Source organism: Prunus avium, chromosome 8 (assembly GCF_965620075.1).
Source record: "Prunus avium chromosome 8, drPruAviu1.hap1.1, whole genome shotgun sequence".
Taxonomy (NCBI): Eukaryota; Viridiplantae; Streptophyta; class Magnoliopsida; order Rosales; family Rosaceae; genus Prunus; species Prunus avium.
The window spans coordinates 27,204,185-27,227,584 of NC_142291.1; the positions used below are offsets into that span (position 1 = coordinate 27,204,185).

The following is a 23,400-nucleotide window of genomic DNA, read 5'->3' on the forward strand; positions in this document are numbered from 1 at the left end:
CATTATCTCTGTATTGTCCTAAAGTAGATGACTCATTCAGTATGCCTGAGTTCAGCGACTTGGAGATAATGAAACAAACTCTCAATATCCTGTACAATAGACACAAACGCATAAATTCGAGACTTTATTCTCACGTAACATACGAATTAGGACATGAGAATCTCCTTCGATGCATAAATCTGAAATTCCTAATCATCAAGCCCAAGTTAACACATATTTTAAACCAATAGGGCTTCATCTTTCTAAACCGCGTATCATTCTCGTATAATGTATAGCCTGGACTTGGATTGAGGTCAGGGCCTATACCAGATCTCCAAATTGAGATGCTTTCCGTAGAAGACCTACACACTTTGAATAGCTATTAGAATAGGAGCAAACTGGGGTTGGTCCTAGTTGAACTCCCTCCGATGGTTAAGTCAGAAGTGGTTGTAAGGTGGAGAGTGAAAGTGTTGTTTTTGTTGGCTATTTCCTAGCAAATATAAAGAGTCTGTAAGTTGGTTATTCCTTGTCTTATAATTAATTGTAACTTACGACGTTGGAGCTTGCGGCACATGAGAAGCATGATTGACTAGTGTTACACGGCAAAGCTCTTTTCTGGTAAGAATCATTTGCATTCATATAGGATTTGTATTCCTAATTAAAGATTGCTTTGGTATAAAGTCTATACAAATCTGCTTAGAGTCTTAAATAAGGAAGAGTTTTAAATAAGGCCAATCTCTTTGTTTATTAGGTAAAAGAGTTAACCTAGTATATAAAGGGTTGGGCTGGACCTTTTTCTTTACTCCCTTTGTTGCACTCTAATCAAAATCGTGAGATTGTTTTATAAGATCAAGGGAGGGAGATAAAAGGCTGTTAGGTTCTTAGATTTATCTAGGTGATAGTCTGAGAGCATAACATATCATTCATTCATCGTGGAACTTTGTGGAAGCTTTGCTTGTGAGGAAGATCAACCTGCGTGAATTGGTGTTCATCCAAGAGAAAGTGAAGTGGACGTGTTCGTACAAGACAAGAGTATTTGATCAATCTTCTTTTGTCCTGATGTAGGTTCAGGGTTTGCAAGGTGAGAATGTCAGTGCAAGGTGAGAAGGAGATATTTAGGGTTTAATGGATGTAGGGTTTGCAAGGTGAGAATATTTATTACATTTGTCCTGATGTAGGTTCAGGGTATTTATAAGGGGAGAAGGAGGGATAAAGATATTTAAGGAGATATTTTACTCATCTGTTCTCTAGTGGGACTGAACAACATTAAATGACTTCTTCTGATCATCCTACTGTTTGACGGGGATTAAGTGGCAGAGTGACACTTGGCTTCGGATGTGAGGTTCACTAATTGATCACTGTCAATCACCAGGCTGTATACCAGGGGTCAAATGGTAAGACGACACCTGGTTTGCGATGTGAGGCATATTAATTGATCCTTTCCCATCACCATGTTGTCCATCAGTCGGAGGGAGTGGCTGATTTGATAGGGGTCTGATCGTGCCTTCAGAATGTCAGTGCGCCTCTGGTTACTTAAGGTATTCCAATGGTCGGGTCAGTACTTGCATGCCCGATCACTGATTGCCCGATCACTGATTCACATTCTCCCATCAAGTTCGGCTAGGAGGCCTTTGGTTGACACCCGGGGTAGTACCTCTGGTCGGGTCGGTATATAGGGGACCCAGTTTCTCTTGGCCACGTGGTGTTTTCTGATAAGCTCGGCTTGCAGTGATGGTATGAACCATTAACAAGCTTCAAGCACATAACAAAATCTAAAAGGTATAGATCCAGCTATTTTCACATAACCATAAGGTTTAAATGCAATTACAAAAGTGAGCATCTTCAAGGAAATACGCAAAGTTGTATTTTAACAACATAAGTAACATGTTGTGTACTCATTTGACTCATCAAGAAAGTTGGTCATCATTCCGTTGGGACCCAATATACTCATTGTTTTCCAGGTAGGCTGGGAATATTGTAAATTTTGCTTACTTGAATGCCTACTCCAAGGGAATGCTTTTGTGTTGTCTCTAGGGAAATAAAACTGCACCAAGACAAGACCCAAGAGAAAACGCCTAGCGGCAAAACAAAGGCAAAGGGTCAAAAAAAGGAAGACAACCAGAAGAAATCAAAGGTCAAAACCTATGTTGCACGGACACTCCAAAATGCTGGAGTGTCGGAGTGTCGGACACGGCAACACGGCGACACGGCTCCGACATGCCCCCGACACGCCTTGGACACGGTCAACGGTTGGGACACGGTTAAGACACGGCTCCGACACGGTCAAGACACGACAAGGACCATTTTGAAATTTTGAAAATAAAATATGGGGTCTAAACGTGATCTTTGAAACTTTGGTGGACTAATTTGAAATATTTTTTAAACAAGGGGCTAAAAATGGAAAAATACTTTTTTAAACCTAAATCTCACCTTTTCTGCTGCCAAACTTCATTTCCTTCGTCACCGTTCTTCTCCTCCCGTTCTCCTGGTTTTGCACAAGGTAAGTCTCTTTGCAATTTTTTTTTTCTTTATTTTCAAATGCATTTATTTATGTTCTCTATTTTCTTTTCTTATCTCCCTCCACAGCAATAGAAGAGTTGGACTTGGTGGTGAGGTGACAATTCTTTCTTTTGTTTTTTCAAAGAGAAACACAACAAATAATAAAATGAAATCGTGGCCAAACTCGGGTTAGGCTTTACAACTTTTTTATTTTATTTCTCAGTTTTGATGTGTTTTTTTTTTTGTGTGGGTATCTTTGTATGATTGTATATGTATTTGTTTTTTTAATTTTTAATAAAAGTATTGTTACTTAGTTGTTGAGTACATTTGAATTTGGTTTATTAATTGGGTATTAGACATAATGAATGTGAACCATGCTGAAATTTTTTTTTAGGGAAAGATGAATGTGAATCACTTGATGAACCGGAAGTAGAGGGCGTGTTGTTTTCTAATAACAACAACAATGAAGATATAGATGCTTGAAGAAGATTGAGAGTTAGATTATTTATGTTTTACTTTTGTGGTGTATTAATTATTATGTATGGATGATGAACATGAGTTATTTGTTTTGTTTTATGGAATTATGTGACATTGAAGTATTGAGAATAAATTATTATTTTAATTGCCGTATCCTAATTTTTTGAGATTTTCTGTGTCGCCATGTTGCATTCCCGTGTCCCCGTACCCGTGTCCGTGCAACATAGGTCATAACACCAACCAAAGAATGAAACAAGATTTGCATGGCAAGTTTTAAATTACATGAAACAAAAATAAAATAATATTTTAATTTGACACATCCGGTGAAACGTAAAAAAAACTATCCTACGTTAAATTTTCACTTAAGTCATCATTAAATTCAAATTTAATGTTCGATATTTGATATTTCCGAATTCTATAAACAAAACAAACTTGGGTTGGGTTATCTGAATTAAAAATGTGGATTTGCAAATAGATAAAATATTACTTCAAGTTGACATCGACATGTCTTGTATGTCGGTCCAGTCAGTCAAACAACGAAGATTCAAGAATGAACTTTCCACACTACATTTTCTCCGAAAACTCCTAACTCAACTTTCTCCTATCAAAGAAAAAACAAACCATACCCCATCGTCATTATTTTCCCCGAAACCCAAGTTGCCTCTCTTAAATTCCCAGAGCAACGCGCAATTGTTAAAGAAAATCCAGGCAACTCCCACAACCAGATTTAGCATTCAAATTTCAATACGTTGACGTACAATCTCTAATATTCCCCTCATTTTATGGAAAATCATTTTTTTCTTTCTTAGTAAACTCATTTCAAGTCTATATAAAGGAAATGCTTGTCCTAAGCTCAGTAGGCTGTCTGTGGATTCGTGGGTTTTGAGGGTCCTCTGCAAAACATGGCCAAGATGGGTACTTCTTCCAGGGTAGCAGCAGCTATTGTTGTAGTGTTGGGTTTGGTTTTGAGCTTGGCAGTGGTGTGTAATGGAGGCAAAACAAGTAGTTTTGTGAGGAAAGTGGAGAAAACTGCGGACATGCCTCTTGACAGTGATGTCTTTAAAGTCCCTCCTGGCTATAACGCACCTCAACAAGTATGATCTCTCTCTCTCTCTCTCTCTCTCTCTCTCTCTCTCAGTATAATTAAGACAACTTTTAGTCAATTGTTGTGGAAGAGGAACCATAAAAGACCCTTTATTTAATTGAATATCTTTTATATAAATTTGTTCTTTTTTTATTGAAAATTGATGGCTTACTTCATCATTTGCTTTCTTCTTGATGGGATTGACTGATTAATAGGTGTAGTTTTGAGTGATTTAATTTAATTTTGATATGTGTCTGATGTTTGATTTAAGGTACATATAACACAAGGAGACCAGCTGGGAAAAGCAGTGATTGTGTCATGGGTCACGGTGGAGGAACCAGGTTCCAATACAGTGCTTTACTGGAGCGCATACAGCAAGAAACAGAAATCTGAGGGCAAAGTTACAACCTATAAATTCTACAATTACACTTCTGGTTACATTCATCACACGACCATCAGAAATTTAAAGGTAAACTTGATATGCCCATGTGCTTTTGCCTCATTTATTTTTCCTTCAAATCCATAGGTTGATTGTAGAATTTTCTGATTGTAATGATGATTGCAATCTAAGTGTAATTTACAAATTGTAGTGTGATCTAATCCTATACATTCTTGCACAGTTCAATACCAAATACTACTATGTGGTTGGAATTGGCCACACTGAGCGGCAGTTTTGGTTTATAACTCCTCCTGAAGTTGGGCCAGACGTCCCTTACACATTTGGTCTCATAGGTGAGTATTCCGTATCAGAGCATGATGCATTGTAAAGTAATGTAGCTATTTACATCTAGTTCAACTTTTGGCATTGGATTGAAAAGGAGATTTCATGCTATTGACTAGCTTAGAGGTGTTGCAACGAGCCTCCTACGTTCATCTTGGATGATACCAAACCAAATTAGAGTTCTTTATCTTATGAAACTTGTCCCTTAGTGTGCAAGTCTGTCATTTGAAACAGTTTTCCTTAACTTGGGAACTACATAATCGATGAGACGCAATTGCCTGTGTTTGTGAAATGTAAATTGTTCTTAAATCTAAATAACATTTTACCATGATGTATCATTTTCAGGGGATCTGGGTCAGAGCTTTGATTCCAATAAGACGCTTACTCATTACGAGTTAAACCCACAGAAAGGACAAGCCGTATTGTTTGTTGGGGACCTCTCTTATGCAGATAAACACCCAAATCATGATAATGTCAGGTGGGATACATGGGGAAGATTCACCGAGAGAAGTGTTGCATATCAACCCTGGATATGGACTGCAGGGAATCATGAAATTGATTTTGCCCCAGAAATTGTAAGCATCTCATAAAACATTTGGTTGCTCTAGAAAGAGAGCTTATACTCTCATTAGCCATTTCTGGTCTTAGATGAGATCATTTGTGCTGTCTTTAGTATTACTTGTATACATGTGCTTGTCCTTCCAAATATCTTGTATTTGACAAAATTTAACCCAGTATCTACTGCTCATTTTGTATATGCATTTCCGTGTCCCAAAAAAGTCATTGGATGAAGCATTTTTCTAAAAGAAGATTGGAACTTTTGTTGCAGGGTGAAACCAAACCTTTTAAGCCTTACACTCACCGATATCATGTCCCATATAAAGCATCAGGGAGTACTGCTCCCTTTTGGTACTCAATCAAGAGAGCTTCAGCATACATCATAGTCTTGTCTTCTTATTCAGCATATGGTAAGGATATACATTTATGTTTTGGTTAATATATTAACATCGTGCAAAATTTTCTTTTGTGAATATAAAATGCATAACTATGCCACCCATAAATTTATTACAAATGTCATCTTGAAATAAATAGATAGAGACATACTTTGACCCCAAAAAAAAGTTAAAAAAGAAAAGATAAAAATATAACTGGATACTCCTTGCACTTGTTACATCAGCTCCTGTGGTCCCTGCTAATTTTTGGGTGGTTTGGAGGTTGGAATCCACAATAAACTTTAAATAGTTAGCTCTTTTTTTCATGGATTTTTACAGCAGTATACCGTATTCATCTCTGCAAATGACATCATGGACTGATTGTTTAAGTTATATCATACAGATATTTTGAAACGGCTGTTTTTAAAATGATAGGATTTTGCTTCCAAATTATCATGTACACCGATTAGAATTTCTTGTTCTCCACAGAACCTCCAGTCAATTTCCAACTCTGTAGAGAGGTCACATTTACAACGTCTGTGTTAAACTAAGTCCTTCAGCAATTTCATTTAACATATCATTTCCTTTTTCAAGGTAAATACACTCCTCAGTGGACATGGCTTGAACAGGAGCTACCAAAGGTTAACAGAAGTGAGACACCATGGTTGATTGTTTTAATGCATTCACCATGGTATAATAGTTACAACTATCACTATATGGAAGGCGAAACCATGAGAGTGATGTATGAGCCATGGTTTGTGCAGTACAAGGTTGACGTGGTATTTGCTGGTCATGTCCATGCCTATGAGCGATCTGTAAGTGCTTTATATACATGCCTTTGTCCCTGTGATTTGGTGTGCTGCTCTGCATAGAACTGGATATATTGTATAACAAAATAGTCTCTATTTGTATAACAAAATAGTCTCTATTTGTACAACAAAGATTTTTAAATTCAACATATTGATTCGATTTATCGAACACTTTAATCTTTCGATAAAGTATAGGAAACCCATTTCAGGGAACGTACATTGCAGAAATGCCTATACCTAATACTAAGCACACTGTATTTTTTTATTTTTTTTCCTTTTACCATCCTCCATCTACTGCCAAGATTCAAGATGTCAGGACTTGATAAGTGATTTCACTGATTTGTGTATACAACAGGAACGTATATCCAATGTTGCATACAACATTGTAAATGGTATTTGCATTCCCGTGAAAGATCAATCCGCACCGGTCTACATTACCATTGGTGATGGAGGAAATCTTGAAGGCTTAGCAACCAAGTAAGTATGTCAGTGTGCATGATAGATTTGGTGTGAAGTATGTCAGTATGCGCGATAGATTTGGTGTTAAGTGTGTCAGTATGTGCTATAGATTTGATGTTCAGTCTGTCAGTTTGCGAGATAGATGGCGTAAAGTCAGTATGCGAGATAGAATTGGTGTTTTCTGATTCAATGCCTTTTGTTAGCACTGCATACTGAGTCTATGAAAATTTTCTTTTGTGATGCAGTATGACAGAACCCCAGCCGGCTTACTCAGCTTATAGAGAGGCCAGTTTTGGTCATGCTACTTTCGACATCAAGAACCGAACCCATGCATACTATGGCTGGCACCGGAATCAAGATGGATATGCAGTAACAGCTGATTCTATGTGGTTTTTCAACAGATACCATCATCCTGTTGATGATTCCACAAGTGCCCAATAATTAGAAGACGTTATGTTGCTATTGTTCTCTTGAATAAGCACCCAAATGTATCAGCTAATAAAAGATTCAATAGTTTATACCTTCCCCCAACTCTTACAAATTTGAATCTCATTTATTTTGTACTTTTTGAAGAAAAAGAAAAACCTAATAGAAGGAGTATCTGCATCATATCCTTGAGTTTCTAATACTTACAAGCCATGGAGGCTTTAAAACTAGAGAACCAACTAGATATCTACATTATCTCTGTAATGCCCTAAAGTAGATGACTCATTCAATATGCCTGAGTTCAGTGACCTGGTGATCATGAAACAAACTCTCAATATCATGTACAATAGACAAAAATGTATAAATTTGAAACTTTATTCTCATGTAACATACAAATTAGGACATGAGAATCTCCTTCGACGAATAAATCTGAAATTCCTAATCTTTGAGCCCAAGTTAACACATATTTTAAACCAATAGGGCTTCCGCTTCAAGCACATAACAAAATCCAAAAGGTATGTATGTATAGATCCAGCTATTTTCACATAACCATAAGGTATAAATGTTATGCAATTACAAAAGTGAGCATCTTCAAGGAAATACGCAAAGTTGTATTTTAACAATATAGGTAACATGTTGTGTACTCATTTGACTCATCAAGAAAGTTGGTCATGATTCCGCTGGGACCCAATTACTCATTGTTTTCCAGGTAGAGGGAATATTGTAAATTTTGCTTACTTGAATGCCTACTCCAAGATTGACCCAAAAAAAAAAAAAAATAAAAATAAAATGAATGCCTACTCCAAGAGAATGCTTTTGTGTTGTCTCTAGGGAAATAAAACTGCACCAAGACAAGACCAAGGAGAAAACGCCGAGCGGCAAAACAAAGGCAAAGGGTCAAAAAAAGGAAGACAACCAGAAGAAATCAAAGGTCACAACACCAACCAAAGAAAGAAACAAGATTTGCAAGGCAAGTTTTAAATTACATGAAACAAAGGTTGCACTGAATAGTAGATTAGACTTAGACGCTAGTAGCTTGACCATATGCTATTTTCTCTAGGAATAATCAAACAAGAATGCACTTATGTTTCTCTTTCTCTCTCTCTCTCTCTCTCTCTCTCTCTCTCTCTCTCTCTCATATATATATATATGCAAACAATGCACTTTTCATGCTCAATTTTGTTCCAAAGTCAAACAATGCACTTGTCATGCTCAATTTTGTCTTCCCCAGAAGACAACTAAATTACAAGAAAGATAGCAACTGAACAAATCCAGGCAAACCCTATTCGTTTTTGGATTCGACTCTTTGACATCTAATCTGTATATTCGCATAGAGCTCTGAATAGTCCCCACATTCTGTGACAAGTTATAGAATTTTATTCTTTTAATTTATTGTTTCATGTGTATATAAAGGAAATTAGGGTCCATAGCTCAATGGGGCCTGTCTGGGTTAGACAATATGACCAAGATGGGCGTGGTGAGATTAGCTTCTTCTACTTCTGCTTCTTCAATGGTAGCCATTGTTGCAGTATTGGGATTGGTCTTGAACTTGGCAGTGGTCTGCAATGGAGGTATAACAAGCACTTTTGTGAGAACAATTAAATATAGCGCAGATATGCCGCTTGACAGTGATGTCTTTCAAGTCCCTCCTGGCCATAATGCACCTCAACAAGTATAATCTCCATCTCTCTCATTAGAATTAAGTTACTTTTAGCCAATGGTAGCTCAACTATATTACCTCCCCTGGAGAGAGCTTTATCAATGTAGTTCTTGTCTTTTGTTTTCTTGTTTTCAAAAATTTATGGCTTACTTCATATTTTTATTTTTCTTCATGATGGGATTGATTAGTAGGTGTAGTTTCTGATATGTGTGTGCTCTTGAGTTAAGGTTCATATAACACAAGGAGACCATCAGGGTAACGCAGTGATCGTGTCATGGATCACTGCTGATGAACCAGGCTATAGTGGGGTGATTTACTGGAGTGCAGATAGCAAGAATCAGACGGCTGTGGGCGTTGTTACAACCTATACATTCTACAATTACACTTCTGGATACATTCACCACTGCACTATTGGAAATTTATCGGTAAATTTCATGTCCTTTATGTTTTGCATTATATTCTTTTTCTTCAAATGCCTTGTGGAATCTGTACCAGAGAACAAGTTTGGAATTTTCTGGTTGAAAGAATGAATGTAGCCTAAGAATTTATATATTGTAGTATGATCCAATTACTTCATATTTTTAAGCAGTTCAATACCACATATTACTATGTGATTGGAATTGGCAATACTGAGAGGCAATTCTGGTTTACAACTCCTCCTGAAGTTGGTCCCGACGTACCCTACACATTTGGTCTCATAGGTCAGTATTTCGTATCGAAAGATCCAATATCATAAAGCGGTGTAGCTAGTAGATTTGGTTCAAACGTAATTTCCTGCTGTTGAGTGGGTTACAAGGTTTGTTTCAATGGCCCTCTCCCATTTCATCTTGCAAAACAAAATTGTTGCTAAAATCTTGTGAAACTTGTTCCTTAGTGTGCAAGTCTATAATTTGAAACGCTCTGCTTTATGGCCTTGGGAACTACATAATGGATAAGACACAACTATAAATTGTTCTGCTGCAGCGTGTGGTTAAAATCCAAACATCACTAACCATTTGTGGTATCATTTGCAGGTGATCTGGGTCAGACCTTCGATTCAAATAGGACACTTACTCATTACGAATTAAATCCACTCAAAGGACAAACAGTTTTGTATCTTGGGGACCTCTCCTATGCAAATGACTATCCATATCATGATAATGTTAGATGGGATACATGGGGGAGATTCACTGAGAGAAGTGCTGCTTATCAACCTTGGATATGGAGTGCAGGGAATCATGAGATTGACTTTGCCCCAGAACTTGTAAGCATCTCATAAAAACACTAGCTTGTCTGGAAAGTTATACTCTTGTTTATCTTTTCTCGTCTTCGATTAGCTCATTTTTTGTACAATTGTGTATTCACTTGTTGTAAGAAATACATGCATTATAAAGAATGATCCTCGTCTTTGGCAACCAAAGAGAAAGAAGGGTCTGCATTGTGTGAAATCTAAAGTACACTATTCTGTATAATAGCTAATGAACTTGAAATATAGCATCTTCCTCAACCATGATGCCATTGTTGTTAGTTTATTTACAGTTCTACTCATCCACTATATTTATCCCAGTATTTGCTGCTCTTTTTTTCTTTTTTTTTGAATTTTTCGAATCCTAAGAAAGTCATCAGTCGAAGTATTTTGCTAAACGAAGATTGGTACTTTTGTTGCAGGGTGAAACAATACCTTTTAAGCCTTACACTCACCGGTATTACGTCCCATATAATGCATCAGGGAGTACTGCCCCATTTTGGTACTCAATCAAGAGAGCTTCGGCATACATCATAGTCTTGGCTTCTTATTCGGCATATGGTGAGGATATATACAATATACATATACATAGTCCGACTCTGTGCAGGATGTCCTGTCTTTAATTTCTAATTTGGTAGTGAGATCTTCTGTACTATGTGTTCAAATTAATTGAGTGCTTCAGCAATTTCATGTTACATATCATTTCTTTTTTCTTAAGGTCCAAGCACTCCTCAGTACCAATGGCTTGAGACAGAGCTACCAAAAGTTAACAGGAGTGAGACACCTTGGTTGATTGTTATAATGCATTGTCCATGGTATAATAGCTACTACTCGCACTACATGGAAGGAGAAGGCATGAGAGTGACGTTTGAACCGTGGTTTGTCAAGTACAAAGTCGATATCGTATTTAACGGTCATGTTCATGCCTATGAACGATCTGTAAGTACTCAATATACGCATAAGAAACCATTTTGTGGAAAAGTATTTTGCAGAATACAGAAATGCTGATTTAATTGGTATATACCACAGGAACGTGTGTCCAATGTTGCATATAATGTTGTGAATGCAAATTGCACTCCTGTGAAAGATCAATCTGCACCGGTGTACGTTACAGTTGGTGATGGAGGAAATCTGGAAGGTTTATCGACCGTGTAAGAATTTTATCAGTACACCAGAATTTCCTGCTTGTTAGCATCGCCTGATAGCTTAATGTGTTTTTGTTTCTTTCTTGTGGTGCAGTATGACAGAGCCACAGCCAGATTACTCACTTTTCCGAGAGGCCAGTTTTGGTCATGGAATTTTTGACATAAAGAACAGAACTCATGCTTACTTTAGCTGGCACCGTAATCAAGACGGATATGCAGTAGAAGCTGATTCTGCATGGCTTTTCAACAGACACTATTACCCTGTTGATGATTCAAAGTCCATAAGAACCTGATCTTGATGGAAACAATAAATTAAATGCCTGAATGTATGAGTATTATTAGAAGATTCATGTTTTCTTCACTGGCTATATATTTTCATGCGCTTTTATACATGATCCTCTTCAACATAGACATAGGATTGAGGTTGAATCACATAAATCTTTGTACCCTTTTTCTTGTGTCTCTCTTTTTACCGTCAAAAAATTGATTCCCGAGATCGAATGCATATTAAAACTTAAATCATTGACTTCTTGTTGTGGTTGCTTTGTGATATAATTTGCTCCTCTCTTTTTTGAGTTTATGATTCAAAAGAAAGCCACCATTCTGAAAACTTCACTAAGATAAGAAAGAGCTCAATGGAAGATCAGTATAGCTCAAATCACCTAAACCAACATGTGCAGCTGTACTCACCAATCTCTTTTAACAACTACCAAGGCAAAGTTGCCTTACCAGACGCATTGAGGCAAAGTTGCCTTGCATGTTACCTTATCCATTAGAGCTTAGAGCATGTAGCAAACCTCACCCATTGCCTTGTGGGAAAATAGGAAAGCTAACCATTTTTTGAAAATGTTAAAAACTTGTAGATGATCTTCGATGCAAGCGGACTCAATCCCAAATTTTCCCCTCGTAAAATAGAACTATTCATGTACACCGTAGTCTCAAATAGTGCAAAGTTAAAATTTGAGTCAGCAACTTTATTAATTGTTAAAAAAATAATTTTAACCTACAAAAAATTTGTGGTTAATTTTTCTCGAGAAAATTTTGCTTATACAATCATGATTTATTTTTCCGAATATTTTTATCGAAAGAATATTGAAATTTTAAAAACTTAATTTTATTTCAAATTTGTTTGTTCTGAATTATTTTCTGACTTGTTGCCCATATTATTTTGTCTTTTAAGCGCGACATCTCCATAATACCTTACTTTTTCGGATTCTCTATCTTCCTCTATCTAAGCCTACATCGGGTGATTAAGATTTTTAAAATCTGAAAAATTGGGCTAAAAATCTTGAACATGTCCAAAAAAATTTGAAGTTTCAAAGCAGAGGAGTGCGAGTCTGCAAGTAAAAGGGTTTTTTCTTTCCTTTTAACCGTTGGATGAGATTCAGTGTCATCTTATCTAACGGTTCCACAACAACGACCCACCTAAGACTCTTCTCTCAGAGTCAAACTATATACTCCTCCATAGACAAACACGTAGCCAAAGCTCTGAATCCAAACCCAGAACACAAAATAACCCAGATGGCGGAAGAGAAGGCCGTTAATGGCGATTGTGGTGATGATGGTGCTCCAGAAGAGGAGGAGAAGAAGAATGGTATTGCCAATGGTGATGGTGGTGCTCCACCAGAGAAGGAGAAGAAGAAGAAGAATACAGATCCACAGTTGTTGATCTGCTTGCTTCAGCCTGCTCCCGCCGACTCCGATCCCGACTACATTGGCATTCGTCGCCTTCTTCTCTCTCGCAAGCCCCAGTCTCCATTTCAACGCCGCCTTGTAATCTTCTTCTCTTCTTCTTCTTCATCTTCTGTGTTCAACAATTTACAGAATTTAGAAATTCATTCATTTCATGCATACTCGTATTGATTTTGATCGTTGAAGGATTGGAGATGCAATGGAAAAGGGTACGTTGCGTTTCGAAATTACATCCGGAGGCCGAGGAATTGGGAAAATATGCAAACTCCGAGCCTCCAAACCACTCCCGGAAACAGGTCCGTCGACCCATCAATTCATATCAAGCTTTTGCTTTGCTACTCTCTCAAACAAAACTGTGATGAAATCATAATTAATCTTTTTTAATTAGTGAGTTTTATGTTTTGTTTTCTTAAATTCGTAATGTATGCTGACATCAGGGTAATTTACTGCTTCATGCATCAGTGGGCGATGGATTCCACCTCCAAGTCCACGGTCTCTTTTGTATGAAGTCGAAAGCTGGAGCCCTGGCAGGGTATGTGTTTCTGTAATTCAAATTCCATTCCTTTCTGGGTTTTTTTAATCCTATATAATATGCATATGTTGCTCATCCCCATCCATTTCCATTGCTTGAATGTGGAGATGTGAGTTTTAGTTTCCAAGCTGTAAATGTGATGACCCTTGGGCAAAATTTGGGATTACAATACAAAATTAGAATTTTACTTTGTTAACTGTTTTTTTCTTCCTTTTCGGTTGTGACCATGGGTTCATGTTGTATTTTTTTACAGGACGTCCAAAGTGGCAGTCAACCTTCGCCTCGCAGAAGTTTTGGCTCAAGTACTAGTGATAATGACCGCCCACGTAATCGGCGGGCTGAACCTGCATACTCGTTTGTAGGAATGCATTGCATCTTTGATCAGTGCAAAGCCTCTGGTAATTTTTTCCTTCAAGTACTAGAGCAATTGACCCCCTTGGTTGTGTTACTAAGTTGAGAGCGAATGTAACTTTTAAAAAGGAAGAAACCTCATTTGTTTTTATGTACAGTTACGGTTTTGAAGTTTGGGCACATGAGTTCTGATCTGCTTGCATATGGAGCATCAGATGGAACCTTGACAGTATGCACTGTCTCTGATCCACCATCAGTCCTCAAGCATCTGCATGGTCACTCCAAAGATGTTACAGGTTGGATTGACTGGTATTGTTACTGTTGTCTTTTTCTTTTGTATTTTCAATAATAATATTTGTAGCCCTGTTTGCCTGTTCTCCATAAATAAGTAGATTTTTATGGTACAAGATTTAATTTTGAGATTGTATCAGACTGGTAGCATAAGAACTCCTAGGCTTAAGCACCTTGCTCCAAGTAAACACTCTGGTACCACCAACATTTTTATTTATTTTTGCTTAATCCAATCAACTTGTGGCAGTAAAATAATAGGTATACTAAAAACTTTACAGTTGTTCAAAATGGTTCTGATGACTAAAAGGCAAAAGAATCATGATATGCAACATTGAGTCCGTAATTCTGTACTGGATGCAAATCTTCTAGTTTTTTTTTTTTTTTTTTTTCTTTCTTTCTTTGGCACTATTAAAAACAAACTTTGTTTTGTTTCTGGATCATGTTTCTGAAATTCTAATTCATTTTCAGACTTTGATTTCTCATCAAACAATCAGTACATTGCATCCTCATCAATGGATAAAACTGTGCGAGTATGGGAGATTTCAAAAGGCCTTTGCATTCGAGTAATATATGGAGTTTCTTCGCAACTGTGTATTCGTTTTCACCCTGTAAGTGTATACAAACGTTAAGAACATTTGGCTCCTCAGAATTGCTGCAATCCATTTTTATATTTGTTACCTTATTATATGTGCATGTTTGAAATGTTTTGTATTTCATCAGTGCAAGTTGTTTTATTTTAGTCCAGATGTTAAATGCCTATCAGGCCTTTGGTTCCCGTCTCTACTAGATTCTCATAGAAGATTCTTTCCCACTAGACTCGAATCCCCCTCATTTGAATCAAGTTCCACAACCTTCATTGATTCAATTAATAATGGCTTTTCCCTTGACTTTCTGTGATGACGTTAGTTCAAAATTAAAGTTATCTGCCTTAGTTTTTTTATAATTATTCAAAACATGATATGCAACAGTGCAATTTAAGGTTTTGTTTTCTCTTCATCTCGTTGATGCAGGTAAATAACAACTTCCTTTCAGTTGGCAACGCAGACAAAGAAGTTACGGTAATGACTGAAACCTTTGCATGTTGCTTCTTCAGAAAGGAAAAGAACTTAGGTTCTGAATACCCTATGTTCATGCACAGCCGAATTTTTGGCCGTCATTTTTCAGTAATGTTTGTATTTCAAGGACATTATCATTATATTTGATTGGTGGCACTTCTACATCGATATATCAGGTTTTCAATTTCAGCACAGGGAGGATCATTCATAAAATATTTTTTGACAGTGAGGTTACTTCCATGGACTATGCTCACACTGGACAGCTCATGTTCTGTGGGGATGCGATGGTGTGTCATTGCATATACTTATTTCAAGTTCCCTTCTGATGGGCTTGCATATCCTCTTACTGATGTAGTCCGTTGTATGATTCGTTGCAGGGGTGTATCTATTCAGTAAGTATGAATTCTCACACAGGAGTATTATCCCGCTCTCATCGCCATCGAAGTAGCATCAGGCGCAAATCTCCAGTCACAACTGTGCAGTACCGAAGTTTTTCTCTGTTGGCTCGGGGCCCTGTGTTGCTGACGTGTACTCAAGATGGAAGTTTGTCTTTCTTCAGGTTTGGTCACAGAACATGCCTTGTTACTTTTGTTGTTTATTTAAAGCACTGACAGCAAGATTGGTATGTTGTAGTGTTGCTCTGGAAATACAGGGTTATTTGACTCTCCGCTGCTCGCTCAAATTAAATCCACGGATATACAGCATCCGGGCTTCTTTCTGCCCTCTGCTTTCCCTTGAAAAAGGAGAATATATAGGTGTGTATGTCAACATCAACGCTACCACATACTTCATTACTACTTTTTATGTGGGTTTACTGACATTGTCTTGCTGTTACTACTTTTTATGTGTGTGTGTGTTTACTGACATTGCCATGCTGTTAAAATACCCTAGTTGCCGGAAGTGAGGATTCAAATGTGTACTTCTATGATTTAACTCGGCCAAAGCATACATGTGTAAACAAGCTACAGGTTCATCTTATTCATATACAAGGCTTTAATGGTTTCCTAGTCTCAAATTGGACCCGAATGACCAAAATATATGTGACTGCAGGGTCATCGATTTCCAGTTATCGGTGTTGCTTGGAACCATGGAGAGAACTTGTTAGCATCATCCGATTTCTATGGTACGGTTATTGTATGGAAGAGATCAAAGACAGGCTAAAACAAACATATACAGCGAGATACAAGTTTCAGTTCACACGTGCAGACTGCTTAATTCTTCCATTTTTTTCGCCCCGAAATTATTTCTCCCTAGAAAGTCTCGTATACTGTATTATAAACTGTACCAAGCAGATAAGAATAGGGTGACATTACTTGTATAAGTGTTTGTATCCATTGCCAATTTTATATAAAGTCACCAAATTTTTTGAATCGAGACACCAATGCAAATGAGATGTACGTTTCATGCCATAAACTCTGAATAATTTGGTGTTCAAGTGGTGCTCTGTGCTTTATAGTTGATAGTGAAAAGCTTAATGCAAGTTCTGATATCCTTATGAATGCCAATTTTATTCGTTTAGCCTTCAGCTTTGTCACAGATGAGATAATTACTCCATCTTCCTGCGGTAGCTTTTAGCTTCTATATCCATAATCTCTCTCAAGTTGAAGTTTGAGTTACCTGGGGTTCAATTTGTACTGCAGAAGAAAAAACATGTTATGCACAATAACACTTTTCCTTTAAATAAACATTCAGAATATTAAAAAGAATAATGAATTTAATTACGAAGTTGGACGCAATTGTTGAATATAAGAAAAAGAATAATGAGTTTGTGATCATATATTCCTTTATACATCATATTCTAGAGAAGCCTTTTTTGTTTGACAAGAATTATTCCTTTATGCATATATTCTAGAGATCAAAATAATGAAAATAAATAACTAAAAAGACAAAATCGTATTTAATTTTGGTTATATATTATTTAGAAGGTATGATTGATCGTAGTTGGAATTTCAGAACCTGGCTTTTGTGTTATAATCATGATGATTCCTTACTCTATTTATAGTTTTAAGCTGCACTTATTCCCAACATCCGTTGTAGTCTAGTTGGTCAGGATACTCGGCTCTCACCCGAGAGACCCGGGTTCAAGTCCCGGCAACGGAATTATTTTTTGCGATTTTGTTTCTTTTTGCGGCAATTTTTTTTTTTGGACACGTTGGAGGGAATGAAACTTGGACCACTCTTTAATTCTATCCCTTAATAGGGTCTAAAAATTTCAATTGAACACTACTTAATAGTTGAGTCATCCCTTTTATCCGCATATCACAGACTTGTCCTTACATGGGCGCCTTCATCCTTTTGATATAACAAAATCACTATGTTCTATGGGTGAATGTCAGGTTCATGTTTTATGTAGTACTCATAATAAAATCACGTGTTATAACATGAGTTGATTGGTTATACCACGTGAAATTATTTCATCACCTTAATAAATTCTTGACCTTAATAAATTCTTGCCAGCATAGCCAGAGTGCACCCGGCAAACACCAACAGAAACCGCAGCAAACGCGGCCATCATGTGTACGTAGAGAATCATAACAGAAGCATGTCCCATGCTTTAGAATAGAGATTTTCTTTTGCTTTTATTTGGTTTACCCCCCCAATACGATGTGCAAAGATCTATTGTAGATATTTTAACAAGGCCCATGTCCCTTGCTTAATTAGATTTGGAGGATCCACCATATTGGGAGAACTGAGTCATTAGATGAGGCCCTATCTCGTTGGATAAAACTAACCAATTTCATCTATCGGTTAAGAGATAGAGTCTCATCTAAGGGCCTTAGTTAAGGCTCTCACTATAGAATTCTATTGGGAGAACCGAAAAGAAAGAATCGAATTGTAGAAGGAACAAACTCTTGAGACATTATATACATTTGCAGAAGGAAAAAAAAAACAGAAATAGTATCCAACTTCTTAATGCTGCATCTAGGTCTAGCAAGAGGACCCAAACAATATATACCAAAGTGAAATAGATTAGCGTGAAAAGCCTCTATCTATTGCTACTGTGGTAACTGGCAAAATACTTTGGGATTATTCACAATCCTAGGGGAAAGGGAGAGTGAGGGAGAGAATCTAAATTACATATAATTACACACAACCAAACACATCCTCGACCTTTAAAAGAGACCGGGGAGATACCTCTAACCAAATAGACACCATAAAGGTTTTCGAGCTGGTTTTCGTCTTCCCATTAACTCATAAATACACACAACTTGTGGTGCAGATATGCCTCCGTGTTTGCTTAAGCCCTAACAAAGATCCGAACAAGAGAACCTCTAGTTCATCAGATTGATTTATATACAATATCACCTCCGACGCCGTTTTGTATCCACCTGAAAGACAGCATTAGTGAAAGTCAAGGAATACTAGTAACTAAGGGCAGTGAGTTCATATTCACTATATACACAGATTATGCTCATTTGCTTACAGGGGATGCTAGACCCAACAAATATCAATGATACACTCATTGTTGGTTCTTTTGATATCTAAGTTTTACATATAACCCACTATATCTTCTCGTAAAAAATAAATTACCTGCATTTCTATACACTTTTTTACCTCATAACAAATATTTACGCTTTTCCATTCATATAAACTAGCACAAATTAATGAACCTATATGCAAACACATCGGAATCTTTTGCATTGGCATTACACTTCCTGATTGCCTGTTAAATGAAGTTCCTTGCACGATGCATACAAGCTTGTCCGGGAAATTTATAATGAGTTCTTTCGATTCAATTCTTTTCCCCTTTTTACTGGTTCTCTGGGAGACTGGGATAACGTGGCATTTAAAAAACTGATTTTAAAAGTGAGACTATATATGTATCACACCCATGTCTTGGGATCGAATAATAATGGATAGAATGAGAAGTAAATAAACTATTACAGAAGTTAATAATTCTAATTGGTAGATATAAAAATGAAACATACCCAATAACCTGCCAATTTCCAGATGACAGGATAGAGTCCACAAGTAACCAAGAAGCACAATGACAAACCTAGTTCAAATTTATCCAACACTAAAGAAAAAAAGGAGTACCTTTGTATCAGGGTGTTTGGAAGCAGTATGGGAATTCTGCAATTTCTTTTGACCCTCGGAAGAACAGCCTTCACAGAAGAAGTGGTCAAGTCTTTTAGCCTCCTCTGCATTCATGTCTATACAAGCAGGATGAAACCTGAATCAAATGCAGTAAAATGAAGATTTCATCTGTTTTATAAAAGGACTGGAAAGATGGAGAAAGTAAACATGAAAATAGACAAAGTGAATATGAATTATGAAAAGGCATATGAAGGCATAAGCATTCCACGCCTCGATGCCTTTAATTTACTTCTTTTACTATTCCCAAGAAATAGCCTCAAACGTCAACCTCAGGAGCTGCTGAAAGCAGTAGCTTAGAAACACAACTAATTCCCAAGGCACACCAGCACAAGGATATACACTTAGCAGCAAAATTTCTGCTCATTCCATGAACAACATTGGGAATTTAGGACGCGTTTGCAGAAATTTACCCATACAGAAAAGGGTAAAGCAACACTTTTAATTTTTAGTGCTTCTTTAAATGGTAAACTTCTTTGGACTTAGAAGCACTTCAAGACTCCATTCAGTGCACAATTAGACAATAATGCCTAGCTGATTCACATTTAAACAGTTGCTCATAATTATTTACATGATGATTAAATCTTTGAAGGCACCTCGCCCATGCATGTTTGAATTCAGATGCAGAGTCACCAACACAATTTCATCAACACGTACCTGCCAAGTAGAAGAATGATTTGAACTCTGCCAACTTCTATGAACTGGATACAGTCCTTTTATAAAAGCCTTAGAGGTATACTAGATGGTGAGATACCACCCCAACCTAGTTTTTCCCAAGCTTAATTTAACTTAATATATTTTTTTAAACGAATTTAACTTGATATTTAATAATCCATTTTCTGACATCTAATATCATGTAAATTACCGCCATTCATGCCTCTGAATTTACTCTTATCTTGATTTTCTAGATGAATACTTCTGCTGTACAAGTTACTAAAGCATACATGAAACATATCCTCTCCTGAAATAACTTCCTAATCTACAACCACTAACAGATGTTTAGATTTCTCTCTTTCCACTATTGCAAACATCATGTCTCCATATATAGAGTACATTCACTTGCCATAAATTACCTGCCACATTGTTACGTATAAAACCCTCAGTGTGCAATATTTTTGTACAAACATGTATTGATTAATCATGCACAGCTATAATAATCAATCCTCCACAGCTGTAATAAGTGTTTCGAAAGAAAAAGGTTTTTGGAAACTTGTTTCTCAGCAGTTTTATTGTGTTGGAAATATACTATTATAAAAGACCATCCAAATGAAAACTAAATAAAATGATTAAAGAAATGAAACCAGAGGGACTTCAGAATGAGGTTGGTTCCTCAGTCTTTTTGAATTATATTCGCAAGAAAATTAGAAATATGTGAAGTCATTCTGCACATAATCTATCTAGCAAAAATGCTATACCCCACTGATAAAAACAGAAAGTGACATAATTAAATAATTAATAAGGCACATACACAATGTCCAGACAAGTATGGCTTAATCAAAGTCAGAAAGGTCTCTGGGAAATGCATAAAAGGTACAAAGTCATAATCTTAGAGAAATAGTAATGGAAAATAGTAAAGTTTCATTGTCATCGATAACAACTGCATGCACACCTAAACTAAAAAACTAATCAATAAAAATTTGTCTAGAGCTATACGAAATATTCAGAAGAAGAAGCAGCTTTTCAACTTTATCATAAAAAATTTAATCTACCATTCCTGAGGCAAAAGTGCTGGAGGGGCACAAATGATTGAATAGCTGAACATCTAACTTACCAATCACTACAACCTTCACACTGAACCATAAGGTCATCAGGGTTGTAAGGCATCTCACACTTGCAATACCTGCCACATGAAAATAGAAACTGTGATAAGCAAGAACTGCTCAAGTGAAATTACCCAATATCAGTTATCCCCAACCCCAAGGTTGAAACAACATCAGCTTGTTATTCACAAAAGTCAAACAAATGGTTCTCATCAATAAAATAAAATTGGGGGAAACCTATATAACGAATGAAATTATGGGAACTTAAGTTCAAGGCTCAAATATATTTTAGTTATAATTCACCAAACTCAAAAAGCAAGTATGCACAGATATATAACTGAAGGAGGGAAAATGAAAACTTGAGCATAAAGTTCCATTGTTTAACAGAAAGGGGCAAAACTAACAGGAAAGTGAGAAACCAATGTGGCACCATGAAGAGAAGATATATATATATATGTATATATATAGCATAGTTTGCACAACAGATAAAACCAAAAACCCCAAAAGAATTTAAAAAGGTTTTAGGTTTTAGTTTTGGTTTTACGTATTCTCCTTCATTTCTTTCTCACCTCTAGCGTATTTCATCTCATTCACTTCATTGTCCTATTCTTTATCAGAAGAGCCTAAGTTTCTAAATTGCATGGAATAAACTATAAAGAGTTAGCTAAAGTCCCATGCTTTTACATTCAATTCAATAGAATACTAAGGAGAGCACATAACTGAAGCACAAAATCACTAACAAACACCAAATAAAAGTTGAATTCAAGAACACCTCAATCGCCAGTTCACTTCAATTCAGCCAATTTTAGTCAAAATAGTAAAAAACGATGAGCTTAGTGAGAAAAGGAGAAATGTACACAGCGACACGGTCGGGATTGAAAGCTCCGGTTGAGGAATTATACTCGAAACGACAGAAGAAGTCGTCGTTCCCAACAGCGTCGAGCTTGGTATAGCTCTTGAAGGTGTGCACCGTACACTTAGCCTCGATGGTGTCGGCGCTCTGAACGTCGTGGTGATCGGAGAGAAACACCTCCTTGGAGCCGTGAAACTGTCGCCGGCCGCCGATCGACTCCTCCGGCCGATAGTACCAGCGCACGTGCACCTTCACGTTGGAGCCGCGGCTGTCCGCCTCGATCCGCTCGATTTTCGCCACGTACGACGGTTTCCCGGAATCCGACGGCCGCATCAGCACGCAGTCCCCAGCTGATCGCCACAGAGACAGAGACAGGGACAGAGAGAAAGAAAAATCAAAATCAAAATCAAAATTTACAGTGAATTGAAAATTCGAATTTGATTTTTTTTCTAGAAACTACCTCTGACGGTCTTGTTGATGTGCTTGACAGTGTAAGAGTCGAGTGTTCGTCTCGCAGCTTTTGGTTTGGCCATGGCGAATCGTTTGTAGAGATTTTCACAAACTCATCGGCCAAAACCAAACAGAGAGATTTGGAAGAATCTGGAATTTGGAATTTTTTTGAATTGAAATTGAAAACAACTCAGAATTTAATTAAAAAATAAGCGAAAATTATATGATTCGTGCAATTCCACGTAGAGTCCAATATTATTTAATTAATTTTTCGAGTGGTGGTGATGGGATTGTTCGTACGTATAGGAGGACTTTTTGGTTGTAGGGTAGAGGCGGGCACAGTAGATAATAGCTTTCTTTACGCGCCTTTTTTAACGTATTTGATCGCATCTACCACCGGTTGTCGTGCGTGTATATATCTAACATAGTATTATAATAATGACAGCGTGTTGACTGGGGTCTTTTCTTTCTTGACTTTTTGGAACATGTAATTTGTTTTTGTTCACTCTCAAATACGAGAAGAACTTGGATGTGACGCACATAGTCCAAAATATCGATAATATCAACAAAATATTTAAAGTATTATTGTTTTTTTGAATTAATGATATTTAGAAACGTATCCATACACATATCGTATAAATATCGATAATATCGAACAATATTGATGTCGATAATTTCTCTCACACTTCAGTAATATTTGACTAAAATATTGCTATAATATCGATAATGTCGAGATGATGAAGATAATGAAAATTTTAAATATTTATTTACACTAACACCCCCTAAGGTTTATTGTATTTTCACAAAACCCCCTTAGGTCTCAAAAATTACATGAACACTCATCCCCTAGGTTTCAATTTGTTTTCACAAAACTCCTTTTCATTGATTGTTTGTCCCAAAATTGA

General features: G+C 36.9%; 4 protein-coding genes, 1 long non-coding RNA gene and 1 other non-coding gene across 7 annotated transcripts; 5 read left to right on the forward strand and 1 right to left on the reverse strand.

Moving 5' to 3' along the window:
• Positions 1-686: 686 nt before the first annotated feature.
• Positions 687-3,290, forward strand: LOC110768480 (uncharacterized). Its single transcript, XR_002528465.2, has 3 exons — positions 687-2,479; positions 2,566-2,666; positions 2,873-3,290. It is a non-coding gene; the product is annotated as an uncharacterized LOC110768480 (long non-coding RNA).
• Positions 3,291-3,544: 254 nt separating this feature from the next.
• LOC110768530 (purple acid phosphatase-like) lies at positions 3,545-7,569 on the forward strand. Its single transcript, XM_088245597.1, has 8 exons — positions 3,545-4,049; positions 4,311-4,508; positions 4,660-4,771; positions 5,106-5,335; positions 5,590-5,728; positions 6,287-6,507; positions 6,857-6,978; positions 7,206-7,569. The coding sequence occupies exons 1-8, from the start codon at positions 3,858-3,860 to the stop codon at positions 7,399-7,401; spliced, it is 1,410 nt and encodes a 469-aa protein (XP_088101723.1). The 5' UTR covers positions 3,545-3,857; the 3' UTR covers positions 7,402-7,569.
• Positions 7,570-8,614: 1,045 nt separating this feature from the next.
• Positions 8,615-11,881, forward strand: LOC110768539 (purple acid phosphatase 2-like). Its single transcript, XM_088245158.1, has 8 exons — positions 8,615-9,058; positions 9,274-9,471; positions 9,636-9,747; positions 10,060-10,289; positions 10,694-10,832; positions 10,990-11,210; positions 11,301-11,422; positions 11,511-11,881. Exons 1-8 carry the CDS (start codon positions 8,846-8,848, stop codon positions 11,707-11,709), a joined length of 1,434 nt encoding a protein of 477 aa, XP_088101284.1. The 5' UTR covers positions 8,615-8,845; the 3' UTR covers positions 11,710-11,881.
• A 1,003-nt stretch (positions 11,882-12,884) lies between these two features.
• Positions 12,885-16,707, forward strand: LOC110768476 (Transducin/WD40 repeat-like superfamily protein). Its single transcript, XM_021972218.2, has 12 exons — positions 12,885-13,189; positions 13,295-13,404; positions 13,571-13,640; positions 13,894-14,038; positions 14,150-14,287; positions 14,751-14,890; positions 15,293-15,340; positions 15,514-15,624; positions 15,715-15,896; positions 15,971-16,092; positions 16,229-16,305; positions 16,388-16,707. Exons 1-12 carry the CDS (start codon positions 12,938-12,940, stop codon positions 16,496-16,498), a joined length of 1,506 nt encoding a protein of 501 aa, XP_021827910.1. The 5' UTR covers positions 12,885-12,937; the 3' UTR covers positions 16,499-16,707.
• A 657-nt stretch (positions 16,708-17,364) lies between these two features.
• TRNAE-CUC (transfer RNA glutamic acid (anticodon CUC)) lies at positions 17,365-17,437 on the forward strand. The gene has a single exon. It is a non-coding gene; the product is annotated as a tRNA-Glu (tRNA).
• An 870-nt stretch (positions 17,438-18,307) lies between these two features.
• Positions 18,308-22,732, reverse strand: LOC110768518 (chromatin remodeling protein SHL). Of its 2 annotated transcripts, none has more exons than XM_021972269.2 (5): positions 22,506-22,732; positions 22,095-22,395; positions 21,204-21,272; positions 19,376-19,511; positions 18,308-18,666 (listed from the first exon to the last, which is right to left on the reverse strand). In XM_021972269.2, exons 1-5 carry the CDS (start codon positions 22,576-22,578, stop codon positions 18,640-18,642), a joined length of 606 nt encoding a protein of 201 aa, XP_021827961.1. In that variant the 5' UTR covers positions 22,579-22,732; the 3' UTR covers positions 18,308-18,639. The 2 variants fall into 2 exon arrangements, with proteins under 2 accessions (XP_021827961.1, XP_021827960.1); XM_021972268.2 differs by having other exon boundaries at positions 22,050-22,395; positions 22,506-22,727.
• Positions 22,733-23,400: the final 668 nt, after the last annotated feature.

Coding starts and splice junctions, on each gene's coding strand:
- LOC110768530 (XM_088245597.1), top strand. CDS start 3,858: ATGGCCAAGATGGGTACTTCTTCCAGGGTAGCAGCAGCTATTGTTGTA. Junction 4,050..4,310: donor GCTATAACGCACCTCAACAA/GTATGATCTCTC, acceptor GTTTGATTTAAG/GTACATATAACACAAGGAGA. Junction 4,509..4,659: donor CGACCATCAGAAATTTAAAG/GTAAACTTGATA, acceptor ATTCTTGCACAG/TTCAATACCAAATACTACTA.
- LOC110768539 (XM_088245158.1), top strand. CDS start 8,846: ATGACCAAGATGGGCGTGGTGAGATTAGCTTCTTCTACTTCTGCTTCT. Junction 9,059..9,273: donor GCCATAATGCACCTCAACAA/GTATAATCTCCA, acceptor TCTTGAGTTAAG/GTTCATATAACACAAGGAGA. Junction 11,423..11,510: donor CTGGAAGGTTTATCGACCGT/GTAAGAATTTTA, acceptor CTTGTGGTGCAG/TATGACAGAGCCACAGCCAG.
- LOC110768476 (XM_021972218.2), top strand. CDS start 12,938: ATGGCGGAAGAGAAGGCCGTTAATGGCGATTGTGGTGATGATGGTGCT. Junction 14,891..15,292: donor TGTGTATTCGTTTTCACCCT/GTAAGTGTATAC, acceptor TCGTTGATGCAG/GTAAATAACAACTTCCTTTC. Junction 15,341..15,513: donor ACGCAGACAAAGAAGTTACG/GTAATGACTGAA, acceptor TCGATATATCAG/GTTTTCAATTTCAGCACAGG.
- LOC110768518 (XM_021972268.2), bottom strand. CDS start 22,578: ATGGCCAAACCAAAAGCTGCGAGACGAACACTCGACTCTTACACTGTC. Junction 19,512..21,203: donor TGTGAAGGTTGTAGTGATTG/GTAAGTTAGATG, acceptor CATTTGATTCAG/GTTTCATCCTGCTTGTATAG. Junction 18,667..19,375: donor CCAAACACCCTGATACAAAG/GTACTCCTTTTT, acceptor GCTGTCTTTCAG/GTGGATACAAAACGGCGTCG.